At 42.2% G+C, this 15,073-nt stretch overlaps 1 protein-coding gene across 1 annotated transcript in view; it reads left to right on the top strand.

Moving 5' to 3' along the window:
• brinp2 (bone morphogenetic protein/retinoic acid inducible neural-specific 2) overlaps positions 1-15,073 on the top strand; it is a gene marked incomplete at both ends in the record, with an annotated part of 162,354 nt that overhangs the window by 57,281 nt on the left and 90,000 nt on the right. Inside the window, 1 exon segment of the mRNA XM_080778844.1 lies at positions 9,965-10,070. Coding sequence (XP_080634970.1) covers positions 9,965-10,070 — 106 coding nt within the window.

The raw sequence follows: 15,073 nt of genomic DNA, 5'->3' as shown, positions 1-15,073 counted from the left end.
GTCCGACAACAACACCGTTGTGCTGCCGGTTACATTTAACACGATGAACTATCCCGTGATGTGGGTTAAAACCTCAGAGTATGTATATGAATAGAGAGGACATCCGAGTTCTCCTTCCATCCACTTGCATTGAGTCGCTCAAAAGCAGCATGAGGCGATTTCACTCCTCCTTCCGGGTAGGAACAGAGTGCATTCTGGGATTGATTGCAATAGTGAGTGGCCCCAAACGCGTGAACGCGCTGCCGTTGAACGCGCACGAGCGTGCGTCCGTCGTGAACGTGCACAATGATAGTCAACGGACCAGCGCGTTCATGTGTTTGGGGCCAACTGCAATACCTTCATTCGGCCACTACAGTGTGTCCATTTCGCCTCAGTGTTTCCTCTGGGTGCCTTCTCTATTCATACTCTAAGGTTAGAACTCACACGTGGCTCGATCCCGACATGGCCTGGCAGGTTAAAACTAACCCGTGGCTTCCTTCCTGCAGTGTTGATTCTGGCGACTAAAACTAAATGAAAACTAAGCTATGATGACTAAAACTAAGACTAAATATACTGACAATTTCGTCAAACAAAATAAAAACTAGGAAGGCACTAGTGGACGAGAGATCCAGTATACGTCATTTTACAATTAGTTGCATGCTGAAAATAGACGATCTACAAGTGTCGGACTAATGCATGTTAGACTGTTAATACACGTCGGACCAGACACATGAACACGTACTGTAAATGACTGCTTAAACAGAAAATAAAAAGAAGTCACTTAAAGCAGCAATACAATATGTATAGTTTGGGGTATCAGTGGCCACTTTGGACACAAATTGCATTTGCAATTTGCATTTGCAATTGACAACGGCTTTGACTTCATTACCCAAGAGTCTCAAGCCAAGGCAGTTGTGCCTTAATTGGCGCCACAGCAAATGTCAGTCTATGCATTTATGGAAGGATGACTGTTATTGTATTGTTATTGGATAAGCGGTTGGAGAAAAATGATTGGATGGCTTTCCGTTGAACTGAACTACATGAAAACTAGAAAAGGAAACGATAACTAAACTGGAACCGTGTTGTGTGTTTAACACATTTCGAGCCATTATAGTATATATTTACGATTAACAAAGCCGGTAACTTTAGTGCCACTGTCGTAAATATCCGTTTTACGGTGTGGTTTTACAGCAGGCCTCTTGAATACAGCGCTTATCACCTCAAACCATCTTGGAACGGTTGATTTTTTTTTTTATAGTTTTGAGGTCAGATTGGTCAGAGTTGCTGGCCGGCTCCATATATGCAGATCAAGGTGATGATCCAGTCTTCTCCATGTAAGGCTATCCAGGGTTTGATGAGGTCAGTGTCATGATCTTCATATATGGAGATGGTCTCATACTGTGTCTCGTGATGTCACGAGGCGCGACAATATATGGTTTGACACTCTCAAGAGTTAAAATTATTATGAAACATCTGCGTTGTTTAATTTAACAGAAGTCTACAGAATTAGAGAGTTTGTTTGTTCACCTGTCGTCTCGGTACCAACGTCAATACAGCATGGACGGAATTGTGGACACACTGTGGACGATATCCGAAGTTTTGGAATTGGTTCTGCGAGGCTAAATCTCATCAAATAAAGTGGCGTTCCGTGGCTCAAACACTGAAAGAATGAACCGTCCTTGATGTGGGAAAAAAGGTTGGAAACCACTGCTCTAAACAAACTAACAAAACAATAAATAAATAATAAATAAAAGTTTATTAAAAAAAAATAAAAAAAACTGTTTAGTAGCCATAAACGTCAAGACGTCTAATTGCCTATTAAGTAATGGATGCCACGGGCGTCAAGACGTCTTCCCTTGGGAATTATAAAAAAAATTATATTTCTTTCTTTCTTTATAATGGGAGAATTGGCACTCGGAGCCTAAACTGGTGACCACCAGGTGGCGCTGAAAGAGTTAAAACAATATTAGGCCTCTATGGTCGACTATGACATCAAGGCATTTAATAGCAAATAAAGTAATACGTAGTTAACCCCGTCCTGTCCCGTCCCACACAAGCGATACTTTTTGGAGTTGCATCCTGGGAGAAGATAAAACATGAATGATCCGAGTGGTCGTTGAGGCTTCAGTGTGTAACTTTAAAACGTTGTGGGTCCATGTTATGCTATAGCCCCGTAGGTCAGCTATTTCAGGAGGAACCAATCAAAATGTATAACATTTTAAAATTGTAGTCAGTTCAAGTATATTAATATTAATATTTTTTTGGGTTGCTGGAATCATTAAAGGACCACTTCACCACTTTTCAACCTATCTTCATATAATAGGTCCTCACTAATAATCATGAAAAAATGCCATGATTTTTTTCTACTCAGTCTGTGTCTCATAGGAGGGCTGTGGGCAGTTTAGAAACTGTCTTCCAGTGACATCATCATTAGGCAGATTTCTTTTTTTACAAACATATTTCGATTTTCATTATCGTGAGAACGATGGCTTCCATTTTCGCATTGCAACTTTTCAGGACTAGAAAGCCTGCAGTTTCTATCAGCTTGTATTCCCCATCGATGATGTCACTGGAAGACGGTTTCTGAACTGCCCACAGCCCTCCTATGAGACACAGACAGAGTAGAAAAAAAATTGCGCCATTTTTTTCATGATTATTAGTGAGGACATATTATATGAAGATAGGTTGAAAAGTGGTGAAGTGGTCCTTTAAGGAGACATGTCTCCCTTACGGTATTCACTAGCGTTATGTCTGAAACAACTGTACTTGTGCTTGTAATTTGAACCCTAAATGGAACTCTGTAATTTGGACGTATGAGGATTCTGCCCCGACGAAGACGATATCCTATAGATGTTCAGTAGCTGTTGTTGTACATGTTAGAGCGTTTAGTCGCCAATTGACATTTCCTTTGATAATAGATGCAATTTTGAGGCAGAGTGCAGCATTTCACGGTGCATAATTTGCTAAATAGAGTAATTTCACAATGGAATGGCTTAGAGGCCAGAAGGCACATCCGTCTTTGTATTGCTAATTATATATAACAGGTCGTTTCGAGGAAGCAATCCAATTGGTTGACACAGCCTTCTAGCCGTGCTTCAAACGAGCATGCAGGAACACCTAATCAAAACAAATAAATCAGCTGCTCTGTTCTCCCAGAGCGCATCAGTCTGGGTGGATAGGCTATAGCGAGTAGATTGGGACAACTGTGGTCGTATAGTGGCTACATCCGTCATTTAACCCATTCTGACCCGAGATCAGATCCATACGAGGTTTCCACTGGACACACACTGGTCTGATTAACCCATTCTGACCTGAGATCAGATTCTAAAAAATGTCAGTCGTTCTTAGATTTTTCAAAAATAGCAGACCTACAAGCTCGTATAGCGCGCCGCGCGCTATGAGCTTGTAGATCTGCTATTTGTAAATGGCTTAAGTACAATTTTGAGATGTTCATACTTCACTTGAGTATTTCCAACTTCCAATGCTTTTACTTCTACTACTACATTCTACTTGCATCTCAGAGGCAAATATTGTACTTTTACTACACTACTGTATATTTATTTTAAAAACTTTAGTTACTATATTACTTTGATTATTATTACAAAACATACCGGTACATTAAACACAGCCTTATATGCATTTCGACCATTTGAAAATAGACAATAGATTTGAGGCATCGTGAGCTTGTAGATCTGCTATTTTCAAAATATTTTTTCGTACAATTGAAAACTTGAAATGGGACAATCTGCATAGTGAGTACTTTAACTACTTTTACTTGTGGTACTTTAAGTACATTTTGATACCAATACTTTTGTACTTAGTTTACTCAAGTACATTTAGAATGCTGGACTTGTAACAGAGTATATATATATATCTCTACATTGCAGTAATTGATACTTGTACTAAAGTAAAACATTTGAGTACTGAGAGAGGTCATCACTGCTGACCTCTCTCACTGTAACCCCTCCAGTTCCGCTCTCGTGGCCGTTACTGGGTGACCCCACGACCTTTCCTCTCGTGTCATCCCATAGGCCAAATGTTACATTTTGCACACAGTTCTTTGGTGATCCCCACGGCCAGTGCCTGCATCCCATAGGCCAAATGTTACATTTCGGTGACCCCCACGGCCTTGCCTCTCGTGCCACCCCATAGGCCAGAATGAACACTTTGTTCACACAAACGTTTATTTATTTTTATTGTTGTGACCCCCGTGGACTTATAGGCAAAAGTTCGGACTTATTTCTCTGTTTTATAGTCACTTTTTATAGCTTTCTATACTTATGTTGCTCTTATGTTATTTATCTGTAAAAGCTTTCGCAATTGTATGCAAGCATGTGCTTCTCACCCGCTCTGTTCTAGCCCCCCATTAGTGAGAGCTCAAAGGACAGCAGTGTCGGTCAGTTCACAACGTTTGACCACCATTCTTTGTTTAATCCATTCTGTACGGGAACCCCCTTTTGGTGTTTTAAAGCATTATGTTTTACTTTAGCTATTGAAAAAAAAAAAAATGTGGGTGGATATCTTTGAATATATTCTTTCAGAGCGAACGTTTTTTAACTCAAATCTTTGCTTCTCAAGGGGAGGTTCCTGGAACATATTTTGAGATTGGGGTCCACGGCCAAATAAGAGATAAATCTGGGGGTCCTTGACGTGAAAATGTTTGAGAACGACTGATACTAGAAACATGAGGGTTTTTCAGAAAAACTGTCAGGATTTAAAAGACATTTTGTAGAATTGTCCTCGGGTCTAAATGGGTTAAGGGCCAGTGCGTCCTCTAGGGACCAATAATCCTGCTTTTCTCTTTTGCATATAATGTACTTTATACAGCTAGTCTTTTCTTCAAAACTTTCTCTCTTATGTTCCCTGCCCTGTGGAAGGAATGTCATATAAGATATTGTTTAATGTTTTTAGCGTGTGCTCACCCTGCCGTGCATTTCTCTATACCAAACGAACTCGTGACTCATACGGTCGCACACTCCATACAAATTAATATTTAATTGACCTCAATAGCAGAAGTTTCAGGGACACCACTTTAGGGGGGGAGAGCATTATTCATTTTTTATGCATTCTATAGAGCGCGATCCTTTTTTATTACTCTGCGGAGACATGTTGTAAATGCGCTGACAGTCGAAACGTGGCTTCTCTGCCTTTTGTCCCAATCTGTGGCCCTCTCTCAACATCTGTCTGTGCGTGCACATTAAATATGCATATGCCGTATGTACAGATTTACATATTGTAATAAAGTGCATATTTTCACACTCGATCCATCTCACTTAATCTGTTAATCGCTCTCAAGTACCCAGTGTTAACTGTATGACCCTTATGGACCCATTTGGATCCATCTGTATGACCATTATGGCTCCATTTGGATCCATTTGTATGACCATTATGGCTCCATTTGGATCCATCTGTATGACCATTATGGCTCCATTTGGATCCATCTGTATGACCATTATGGCTCCATTTGGATCCATTTGTATGACCATTATGGCTCCATTTGGATCCATCTGTATGACCATTATGGCTCCATTTGGATCCATCTGTATGACCATTATGGCTCCATTTGGATCCATTTGTATGACCATTATGGCTCCATTTGGATCCATCTGTATGACCATTATGGCTCCATTTGGATCCATTTGTATGACCATTATGGCTCCATTTGGATCCATCTGTATGACCATTATGGCTCCATTTGGATCCATTTGTATGACCATTATGGCTCCATTTGGACCTTCATGGCTCCATTTGGATCCATCTGTATGACCATTATGGCTCCATTTGGATCCATCTGTATGACCATTATGGCTCCATTTGGATGACCATTATGGCTCCATTTGGATCCATCTGTATGACCATTATGGCTCCATTTGGATCCATCTGTATGACCATTATGGCACCATTTGGATCCATTTGTATGACCATTATGGCTCCATTTGGACCTTTATGGCTCCATTTGGATCCATCTGTATGACCATTATGGCACCATTTGGATCCATTTGTATGACCATTATGGCTCCATTTGGACCTTTATGGCTCCATTTGGATCCATCTGTATGACCATTATGGCACCATTTGGATCCATTTGTATGACCATTATGGCTCCATTTGGACCTTTATGGCTCCATTTGGATCCATCTGTATGACCATTATGGCTCCATTTGGATCCATCTGTATGACCATTATGGCTCCATTTGGATCCATCTGTATGACCATTATGGCACCATTTGGATCCATTTGTATGACCATTATGGCTCCATTTGGACCTTTATGGCTCCATTTGGATCCATCTGTATGACCATTATGGCTCCATTTGGATCCATTTGGACGCCGTTAACCACATTAGTCTTGCATGTGTTCCTACCTGCTGCATGTAACTGTTACTGTATTACAGGCATCATTTAAACGAAAATGTTTTGTGATTTATTTGTTTTTCAAAATGTATTTTTCAAAATGTTTCAAAAATAGCAGATCTACAAGCTGGAGTCCAGTTCAGTTCATGGGGTGTGTATGATAGGAAAAAAAAAAGTCATTTGTTGGTTGAACCACTCCCATTCAGGACGGGAACCCCTTTTGGTGTTTTTACCTTCTTGTTGCTATGTACATAGCAACATAACATTTATTTTCATTTTCATACCAATACTTTTGTACTTTTACTCAAGCAAATTTAGAATTCTGTACTTTTACTTATAACAGAGTATTTCCACAATGCAGTATTGATACTTTCACTCGTGAATACGTTTTTCCACCACATGGTATTTAACCCATTATGGACTGAAAAAAAGAAGGCTTCTGAATCCTAATAGTTTTCTGAAAAACCCATGTTTCTATGTCAGTCTCAACCTTTTTCATGTCAAGGACCCCCAGAATGATCTCTATTGGGCCACGGACCCCCCATCTCACACCACCAGAAGCAAATATTTTAGTTAAAAACGTTCGCTCTGAAATATATATTCAAAGATTTCCACCACATTTTCACGACTTTTCAAAAAATAGCAGACCTACAAGCTCATAGCGCGACACTCGGTGGCGCGCTATGAGCTTGTAGATCTGCTATTTTTTTCAACAGCTAAATTATAACAATGTTTAAAACACCACCAAAAAGGGGTCCCCGGCCAAAATGGATTAAACACAATCTCCCCCCCCTTCGCCTTCCTTCCTTCCATGTCTTTGCTCTAAAAGGCTGGAGGCTGACAGACAGCCGTGGCTGACACATTATTTGACGCGGGCGCTATAAGGCGTGTTGCTGTCAGAAGGCCCGGCCCATGCCGGATCACACAGTCCTCCTCCGCTATCAGGGAACGGCATCAAAGCAGGTGCCAGATTAACCTGCGCTGACCCGTTCAAACTTCACAAACCAGCCGACTGGATTTAAACATCAATCAGTTTGGCCGTGTGCCACTAGAAGGTTTCGCGCAGGAGAAACGGGCAGCGGAGATTAATTGCAGATGACAAAATCATCCTCCTAGCTGTCTGTCTCCCCCCACCCCTCTTTACTATAACACTAATGCTGCCCCCATGCCCCCAATATCTATAATACCCACAAATAAAGCTTTTCGTTTTTATATATACTCTCCGATTTCAATCGACACTCGGGGTCTTGCAGTGTAACTGTGCCGTTTCTTGGATAGGAGAGTATAAGGAGCTTAACCCATTCTGACCTGAGATCAGATTCATACGAGGTTTCCACTGGGACACACACTGGTCTGATTAACCCATTCTGACCTGAGATCAGATTCTAAAAATGTCAGTCGTTCTTCGATTTTTCAAAAATAGCAGACCTACAAGCTCTACGAGCTTGTAGGTCTGCTATTTTTCAACAGCTAAAGCATAACATGATGCTATAACACCAAAATGGGTTCCCGTTCAGAATGGGTTAACTATAAGTAGACTCAAAGCTAGATTTACCGTCCGTCAGTTCTGACACCCAGGAATCCCCAACGCAGGAGGAACCATTTCTACCACTGAGCTAAGGCCGGGGTTATCGGCCGCTTGTGGGCAGGTGAGACATTTCAGCGCAGGCAGCATCTCTTGTCAACCAGCAGTGGGCCCAATACTTGACAGCGTCTAACATTTGCAGGAGGGACGTACTGTATATATAGTACTTCCAACCACTGCAGATGTGCATATTTTAGCATTATGCCTTGTTGCTGATTGCTGTGACTATGGTCTCCCCTTGCAGGAATACACAGAAAGTCGTGCCCACCGATACATTTACACATGATGGCATTGATGACACAGAAACCTGGGTTACATATTTTCTACTGTACATTACCACGCTTTTATTTGCCTCAGACTTATACGTAAAAGGCGCTGAAGCGTTTCTTAGGGACTTTGTTCCGCTAAAGAAATATGATGAATGAAAAAAATATATACATAGTGAGAAACAAATCATCTTAGACAGGCAGGCTACATTAGCTTATCAATAATGCAGCGATTCCAGAGGTGTGCAAGGCAATATGCATATCTAACGGTGCAGGTATAAAGAGCGTATATGCATATCTAACCAATAGCTGCAATATCACAGCCGAATGAGCAAGGACTTGAGCGTGCTGTAAATACATGACACATACATTAGAGCAACTTAACCCAATCGAATGTGCAAAGGAGTAAGCCTTGCCAAGCCAAAGGGGCAGGAGCCTATATCTCCTGTTCCTGTAGCCATGAGGCCCAAAGGGGCAGGAGCCTATATCTCCTGTTCCTGTAGCCATGAGGCCCATAGGGCAGGAGCCTATATCTCCTGTTCCTGTAGCCATGACATTTCAGAGCTCCGAAAAGCAAGCGGTTGGGTTCGGCCTCGAAGCCCTCGGCTGTATAAGACATCTCAAAGCCTTCACCATTTTTTGGAATCATCATTCACAAGCAGTTTGTTTCTAGGCTGATGTTTGCCCTTCATAATCCAAACTTTAGCAGCCTAACTTTGTAATAGAGTATACAACCTTGAACTTTAGTGGCGAAATGGACTGGATTTATATAGGCTATACACTTTATAGCACCTTTTTATACTGTTTATTCAGCCATTCACCTTTAAGGCGGGACGCTGTTTTGTTATGCGGTACACTTTCACACAACAACAACGATGGTGAGAGACGAGTGCGGAGCAGTTACTGTATATGTATATATGGGTTCAGTGCAGAGCAGTTACTGTATATGTATATATGGGTTCAGTGCAGAGCAGTTACTGTATATGTATATATGGGTTCAGTGCAGAGCAGTTACTGTATATGTACTGTATATATGGGTTCAGTGCAGAGCAGTTACTGTATATGTACTGTATATATGGGTTCAGTGCAGAGCAGTTACTGTATATGTACTGTATATATGGGTTCAGTGCAGAGCAGTTACTGTATATGTACTGTATATATGGGTTCAGTGCAGAGCAGTTACTGTATATGTACTGTATATATGGGTTCAGTGCAGAGCAGTTACTGTATATATGGGTTCAGTGCAGTGTTGATTAAACGTAAATGAAAACTAAGCCACGACGACTAAAACTATGACTAGTAAATATAGTGAGAATTTTGTCAACAAAAACAAACTAGACTAAAATGTTAGGAAGGGACTAGTGGACAAGAGGTCCAGTATAAGTCATTTAACACTATAGGTTGCATGCTGAAAATTGCCGATCTACAAGCTCACAACACGTCTCGCTGCGACGCGTTGTGAGCTTGTAGATCGGCAATTTACAATTTTAGTTTTAGTCGACTAAAACTTAAACTAGACTAACACTAAAACATTCCAGGTGACTAAAATGTGACTAAAACTAAAGGAAAACTATTCAGCTGCCAAAAACAACGCTGGTTCAGTGCCTTGCTCAAAGACACTTCCGACACCACGCAGTTCAGGAGGGATCAGACCTCTGAGTCACCCGCCACCCCCGATCTAAAACTGAAAGCAATTAAAGATCCGGTCTGCTCTGGTTCCGTTCTGCTCCATTCTATTCTTTAAGGCATCTGTGTTATCTGTTCCTTCCTCTGTTTCCTAGGTAACAGAAACCAGGACGGGGCCGCTCGGCTGCAGTAACTACGACAGCTTGGATTCGGTTAGCTCCGTGTTGGTGCACAGCCCGGAGAACAAGATCCACCTGAAAGGTAAGGATGGAACTACTGAGGTACACGCACACCCACCTTGTCATAGGATGAGAGTCCTCATCCGCATGCGCACACGCTTATGCCCAATTCATGCTCTGCGCTGTATACGACGCGCTCTAAGACAGCCGATCTACAAGCTCTCAACGCGTCGCATCTGCCTCGCGTTGAGAGCTTGTGGCTCGGCTAATATTCCAGGCAACCCCCCCACCGACACCATCGGTCGTACCGACAAAGTATAAAGCGGGGCTTTAACCCATATAGGCCTGACGTCGAAATTTAAAAAATGTATTTTTTTTCTGAAAAACCTCATGTTTCTATATCAGTGGTTCTCAATATTTCATGTCAAGGACCACAAAAAATATATGTAATTGGCCGCCGACCCCCCCCATCTGAAAATATGTTGTTCCAGGGACCTCCCTCCAGAAGCAATGATTTGAGTTAAAAACGTTCGCTCTGAAAGAATATATATTCAAAGATTTGCACCACATTTTCACTACTTTCCAAAAATAGCAGACCAACAAGCTCGTAACGCGCCACTCGGTGGCGCGCTATGAGCTTGTAGATCTGCTATTTTTCAATAGCTAAATTATAACATAATGTTTAAAAACACCAAAAGGGGTGCCTGCCCAAAATGGGTTAAGACATGAAGCGTGCAAAGCCGTGCACGTACACACAAACACATGCAGTATACACATGCATGCTCATATCTTCAAAAATAGCCCCAGTGTTCTGCCTCTGCCTCTGTCAAAGCCACGTTTCCAGTGAGTGTGGGATGTGTCAGCCGGAGTGCATCTTGTGTGCAGCAGAGTATAGGCGGCAGCGGCATTTTCATTCCATTCCAACGGAGATTTACGGAAGATATGAGAAAGATTCAAGCTCCGGGGGATTTTCGGTTGTGGCGTTACGCAAGATGGGTTTTCCTTTCAACCCTTGGTGTTGTAGGGGAGTTGGGACACCGCCATACAAACTACAGTGTATATAGAGGGGTTATAAATATTACAGGAGCAGTTGGGACACCGCCATACAAACTACAGTGTATATAAGGTTATAAATATTACAGGAGCAGCCTGTGAAATCTGGGCTTTGTTGACACAGAGGCACACACACGCGTCGCACACGCACATGCAGGGATGTACAAACCAAGAGGTGCATGACTGCACTCCCATCCACAAGTAGGCTACTTCGACGGACGCTGGATTCAAATAGGCAACACTGTAGAAGGTCCGAACACCGTCTCCACCCATTTTTGGGGCGCGAACCCCTTTTGGTGTTTTAAAGCATTATGTTGTACTTTAGCTATTGAAAAATAGCAGATCTACAAGCTCGTAGCGCGGCACCGAGTGCCGCGCTACGAGCTTGTAGGTCTGCTATTTTTGAAAAAAAAATCATGAAAATGTGGCGCAAATCTTTGCATATTATATTCTTTCAGGGCGGACGTTTTAACTCAGATCTGGTCTTTCGAGGGGTCTGGCTGCTCCCCTCCAGCTGTCAGAGTCTCTGCTGTGCCTCAGTGCCTCTGCTTCCATGATCTCTGACCAGAACGTGTGTGCTGACCCCATGCTGTGACCCCACACTATGCTATAGGCCTTATAATGTACTCCTTTCTGAATTGTGAACCACTCCACTCCCTTTTCTATTATGTGACATACAGTACATACTGATGTGCTGTTTGATAATTCCACATGTCCTGCCATTGGCAGTTCTGTAGATTGTCAGTGCATTGTCAGAAAAAGAAAACAGTTCTGTAGATTGTCAGAAACAGAACAGTTCAGTAGATTGTCAGTGCATTGTCATAAACAGAACAGTTCTGTAGATTGTCAGTGCATTGTCAGAAAAAGAAAACAGTTCTGTAGATTGTCAGAAACAGAACAGTTCAGTAGATTGTCAGTGCATTGTCATAAACAGAACAGTTCTGTAGATTGTCAGTGCATTGTCATAAACAGAACAGTTCTGTAGATTGTCAGTGCATTGTCAGAAACAGAACAGTTCAGTAGATTGTCAGAAACAGAACAGTTCAGTAGATGGTCAGTGAATTGTCATAAACAGTAAACAAGTGTCAGTAACAAAGGGGGGCATTTGCAAAGGTGTTCTATGTTAATTATATTCAGATTGCCTTTACAGTTCCTCTGCTGGACAAATATGTTCAGTAGTCAAAGCAATAAAATTAGCATTAGGATAATCAGTGAATAATAGCAGGGAAAAAACATGCGTTTTCAGAAAACCTTCAGTAAAAAAGATCAGGGAAGCTTGAAGAGTTGGAACGGGCATGTCTGTAGTGTCATAGAATAATCTGTCAATCTGGCCATGGACCAGGCCAAGTCTAGCACGTATGTGAGCCGTGAGCGTGACCATCCTCACGTGTTGCTGAGCCCTGCGTTAGAACTCAGCCACTGTTTACAGTGGCTGTAAAACAGTGACATTTTGACACCTCCACTTTTGTTCGTTTCCATCACCCTCTTCCGACACGCTTTGACGTAATTTGTGGCAGAGACGTTGCCATGGCTGGCTGGCTGGCGACATACACAGTGTGGACAAAGTGTGTTGCTCTCTCTCTCTCTCTCCGTGAACAAATTGCCATCTGGTGGTTGTGTTTCTAGTGGCTTTATAGCCCATTTAGGCCTGATGTCGAAATGTAAAACAAATGTCTTCAAAATCCTGACATTTTTCTGTATCAGTGGTGCTCAATATTTCATGTCAAGGACCCCAAAAATTACATGTAATATGCCTCCACCCCCCCCCCCCCCCCCCCATCTGAAAATATGTTGTTCCAGGGACCTCCCCAGAAGCAAAGATTTGAGTTAAAATGTTCACTCTGTAATAATATATATTCAAAGATTTTGAGGCACATTTTCACGATTTTTCAAAAAATAGCAGACCTACGGTACAAGTTCATAGCACGGCACTAGGTGCCGCGCTACGAGCTTGTAGATCTGCTATTTTCCAATAGCCTAAAGTATAACAATAATGCTTTAAAACACCACAAGACGTTCCCCCGCCCAGAATGGGTTAGCGAGAGAGAGAGAGGGATTAAAGGTTTCTAACCCCCTAACATCGTCAGGCCAATAAAACCTTTTCTTCAAAATGTGTCCCATGGATCGTTGTTGGCAGACTGCGAAGACAATTACACACAATGTGGATCATGAGGAATGCGGTAGCTAGTTGGCATCATTAGAGGCCATGACATCGTTCGTTAGAGGCCCTGCATGATCGCAGCCAATGTTAGTTCCTATACTCCGGGACTGTTGCTCTACGGGTTAGACACTTGTGATTTACAATAGTTTTTCTTCTTCTCTTCTGTGGCTTGCCAAAATCTCTCTCTCTCTCTCTCTCTCTCTAAGGAGTAACAAAACAGAGTTCTCTAAATACTTAGTGCAACACTTGATAAAGGTCAAATGAGGTTATATATACATAATATTGTGTATAACCTTTTGTATTTGACCTTTATCAACTGCTGCAGGTGATGTGTTATACTCTGCGGTATATGTAACTGCCTTGAGAAAACGGGTTACAAAATAGTGGGATAGAAATTATTTTAAAAAAAGAACTGCCTTGAGTAATGCAAGATACTTTCAGCAAAACGGAAGCACAACTTTCGCCTGATACGCTTTTAGCTTGGTTCTATTTCTCTCTCTCTCTCTCTCTCTCTGAATCCATGCAGTGAACAGTAAAGGGCAGAGGTGTGTGCGTGTGTGTGTGTGTGTGTGTGTGCGTGTGTGTGTGTGCATGCGTGCCTGATATGCACTCAGCATACGAGTATAGCATAAACAACACTATGCACACACTTGCACAGGTCCAGGTCTCCAATCGCCTCTAACCAATAACCAGGATGCACAGCGGATATTTTCTTCTCTTTTGTTGTACCCTGCTGAACTTTGTTTGTGGTCCACAAAGAGCACACTGCAGTTTTTTTCTGAAAGAATGTCCTCATACTGTACATGGTATGTACAATGCACACGCACAGTCACACACACACACACACACACACACACACACACACACACACACACACACACACACACACACACACACACACACACACACACACACACACACACACACACACACACACACACACACACACACACACACAGGAGATATCGCACATTGAGAAACATTCTAAGCCTCTCTGCTATACTATATACTGTATATTCTCCAGGCGTTCATGCATGCAGTCTCTCTGATCTGATGATGTTTATGTGACGGTGTGTGTGTGTGAATCGTACCGCACCACAACACCAGCATATATAAGTTCACCTTCGTATATACGTGTGACAGGATGCGTTAGGTTGTGTTATAGGATGCAATGGTGCAGAACATTGCTTTAGTATACCGGTCTAATGTCCTCATTATCTCAGCATTTATTCAACACGAACAACAACAACAACAACACAAACACACCTCCTTGTTCAGTGTAGTGAACCACCACCACCACCGCTCGGCGGGCGTTGTTGGAAGTGAGTTCTGGAACCGTCGTGTTTTTTCGCCCCAGATGTTTTCAACTGGGCTCTGTTGATTTCACCATTTATAACTCATTCTGGCCTGCGGGAACCCCTTTTTGGTGTATTGAAAGCATTATGTTATACTTTAGCTGTTGAAAAATAGCAGATCTACAAGCTCGTAGCGCGCCACCGAGTGGCGCGCTACGAGCTTGTATAGGTCTGCTGTTTTTGAAAAATCGTTACAATGTGGCACAAATCATTGAATAATATATATGTCAGAGAGAACATTTTTAACTAAAATATTTGCTTCTGGGCGGGTCCCTGGAACTACATATTTTGAGATGGGGGGGGGTCCGTGGCCCGATAGAGATAATTCTGGGGGTCCTTGACATGAAAAAGGTTGAGCACCACTGACATAGAAACAAGGAATGTTAGGATTTAGAAGCCTTTTTTTAATCGACCTCAGTCCAAAATGGGTTAAATCCCTGTGTCTTTTGGTCTTGGCCCAACACGTACAGTACATCATGCATGTGAGCGTTTTCCAATTAGCACATGAAAGAAGCC

This window comes from Protomyctophum bolini (assembly GCF_963924005.1).
Source record: "Protomyctophum bolini genome assembly, chromosome: 12".
In the NCBI taxonomy this organism is placed as follows: Eukaryota; Metazoa; Chordata; class Actinopteri; order Myctophiformes; family Myctophidae; genus Protomyctophum; species Protomyctophum bolini.
Note: the sequence above shows the minus strand (reverse complement) of the source record. Positions and strands in the feature narration are given on the sequence as shown.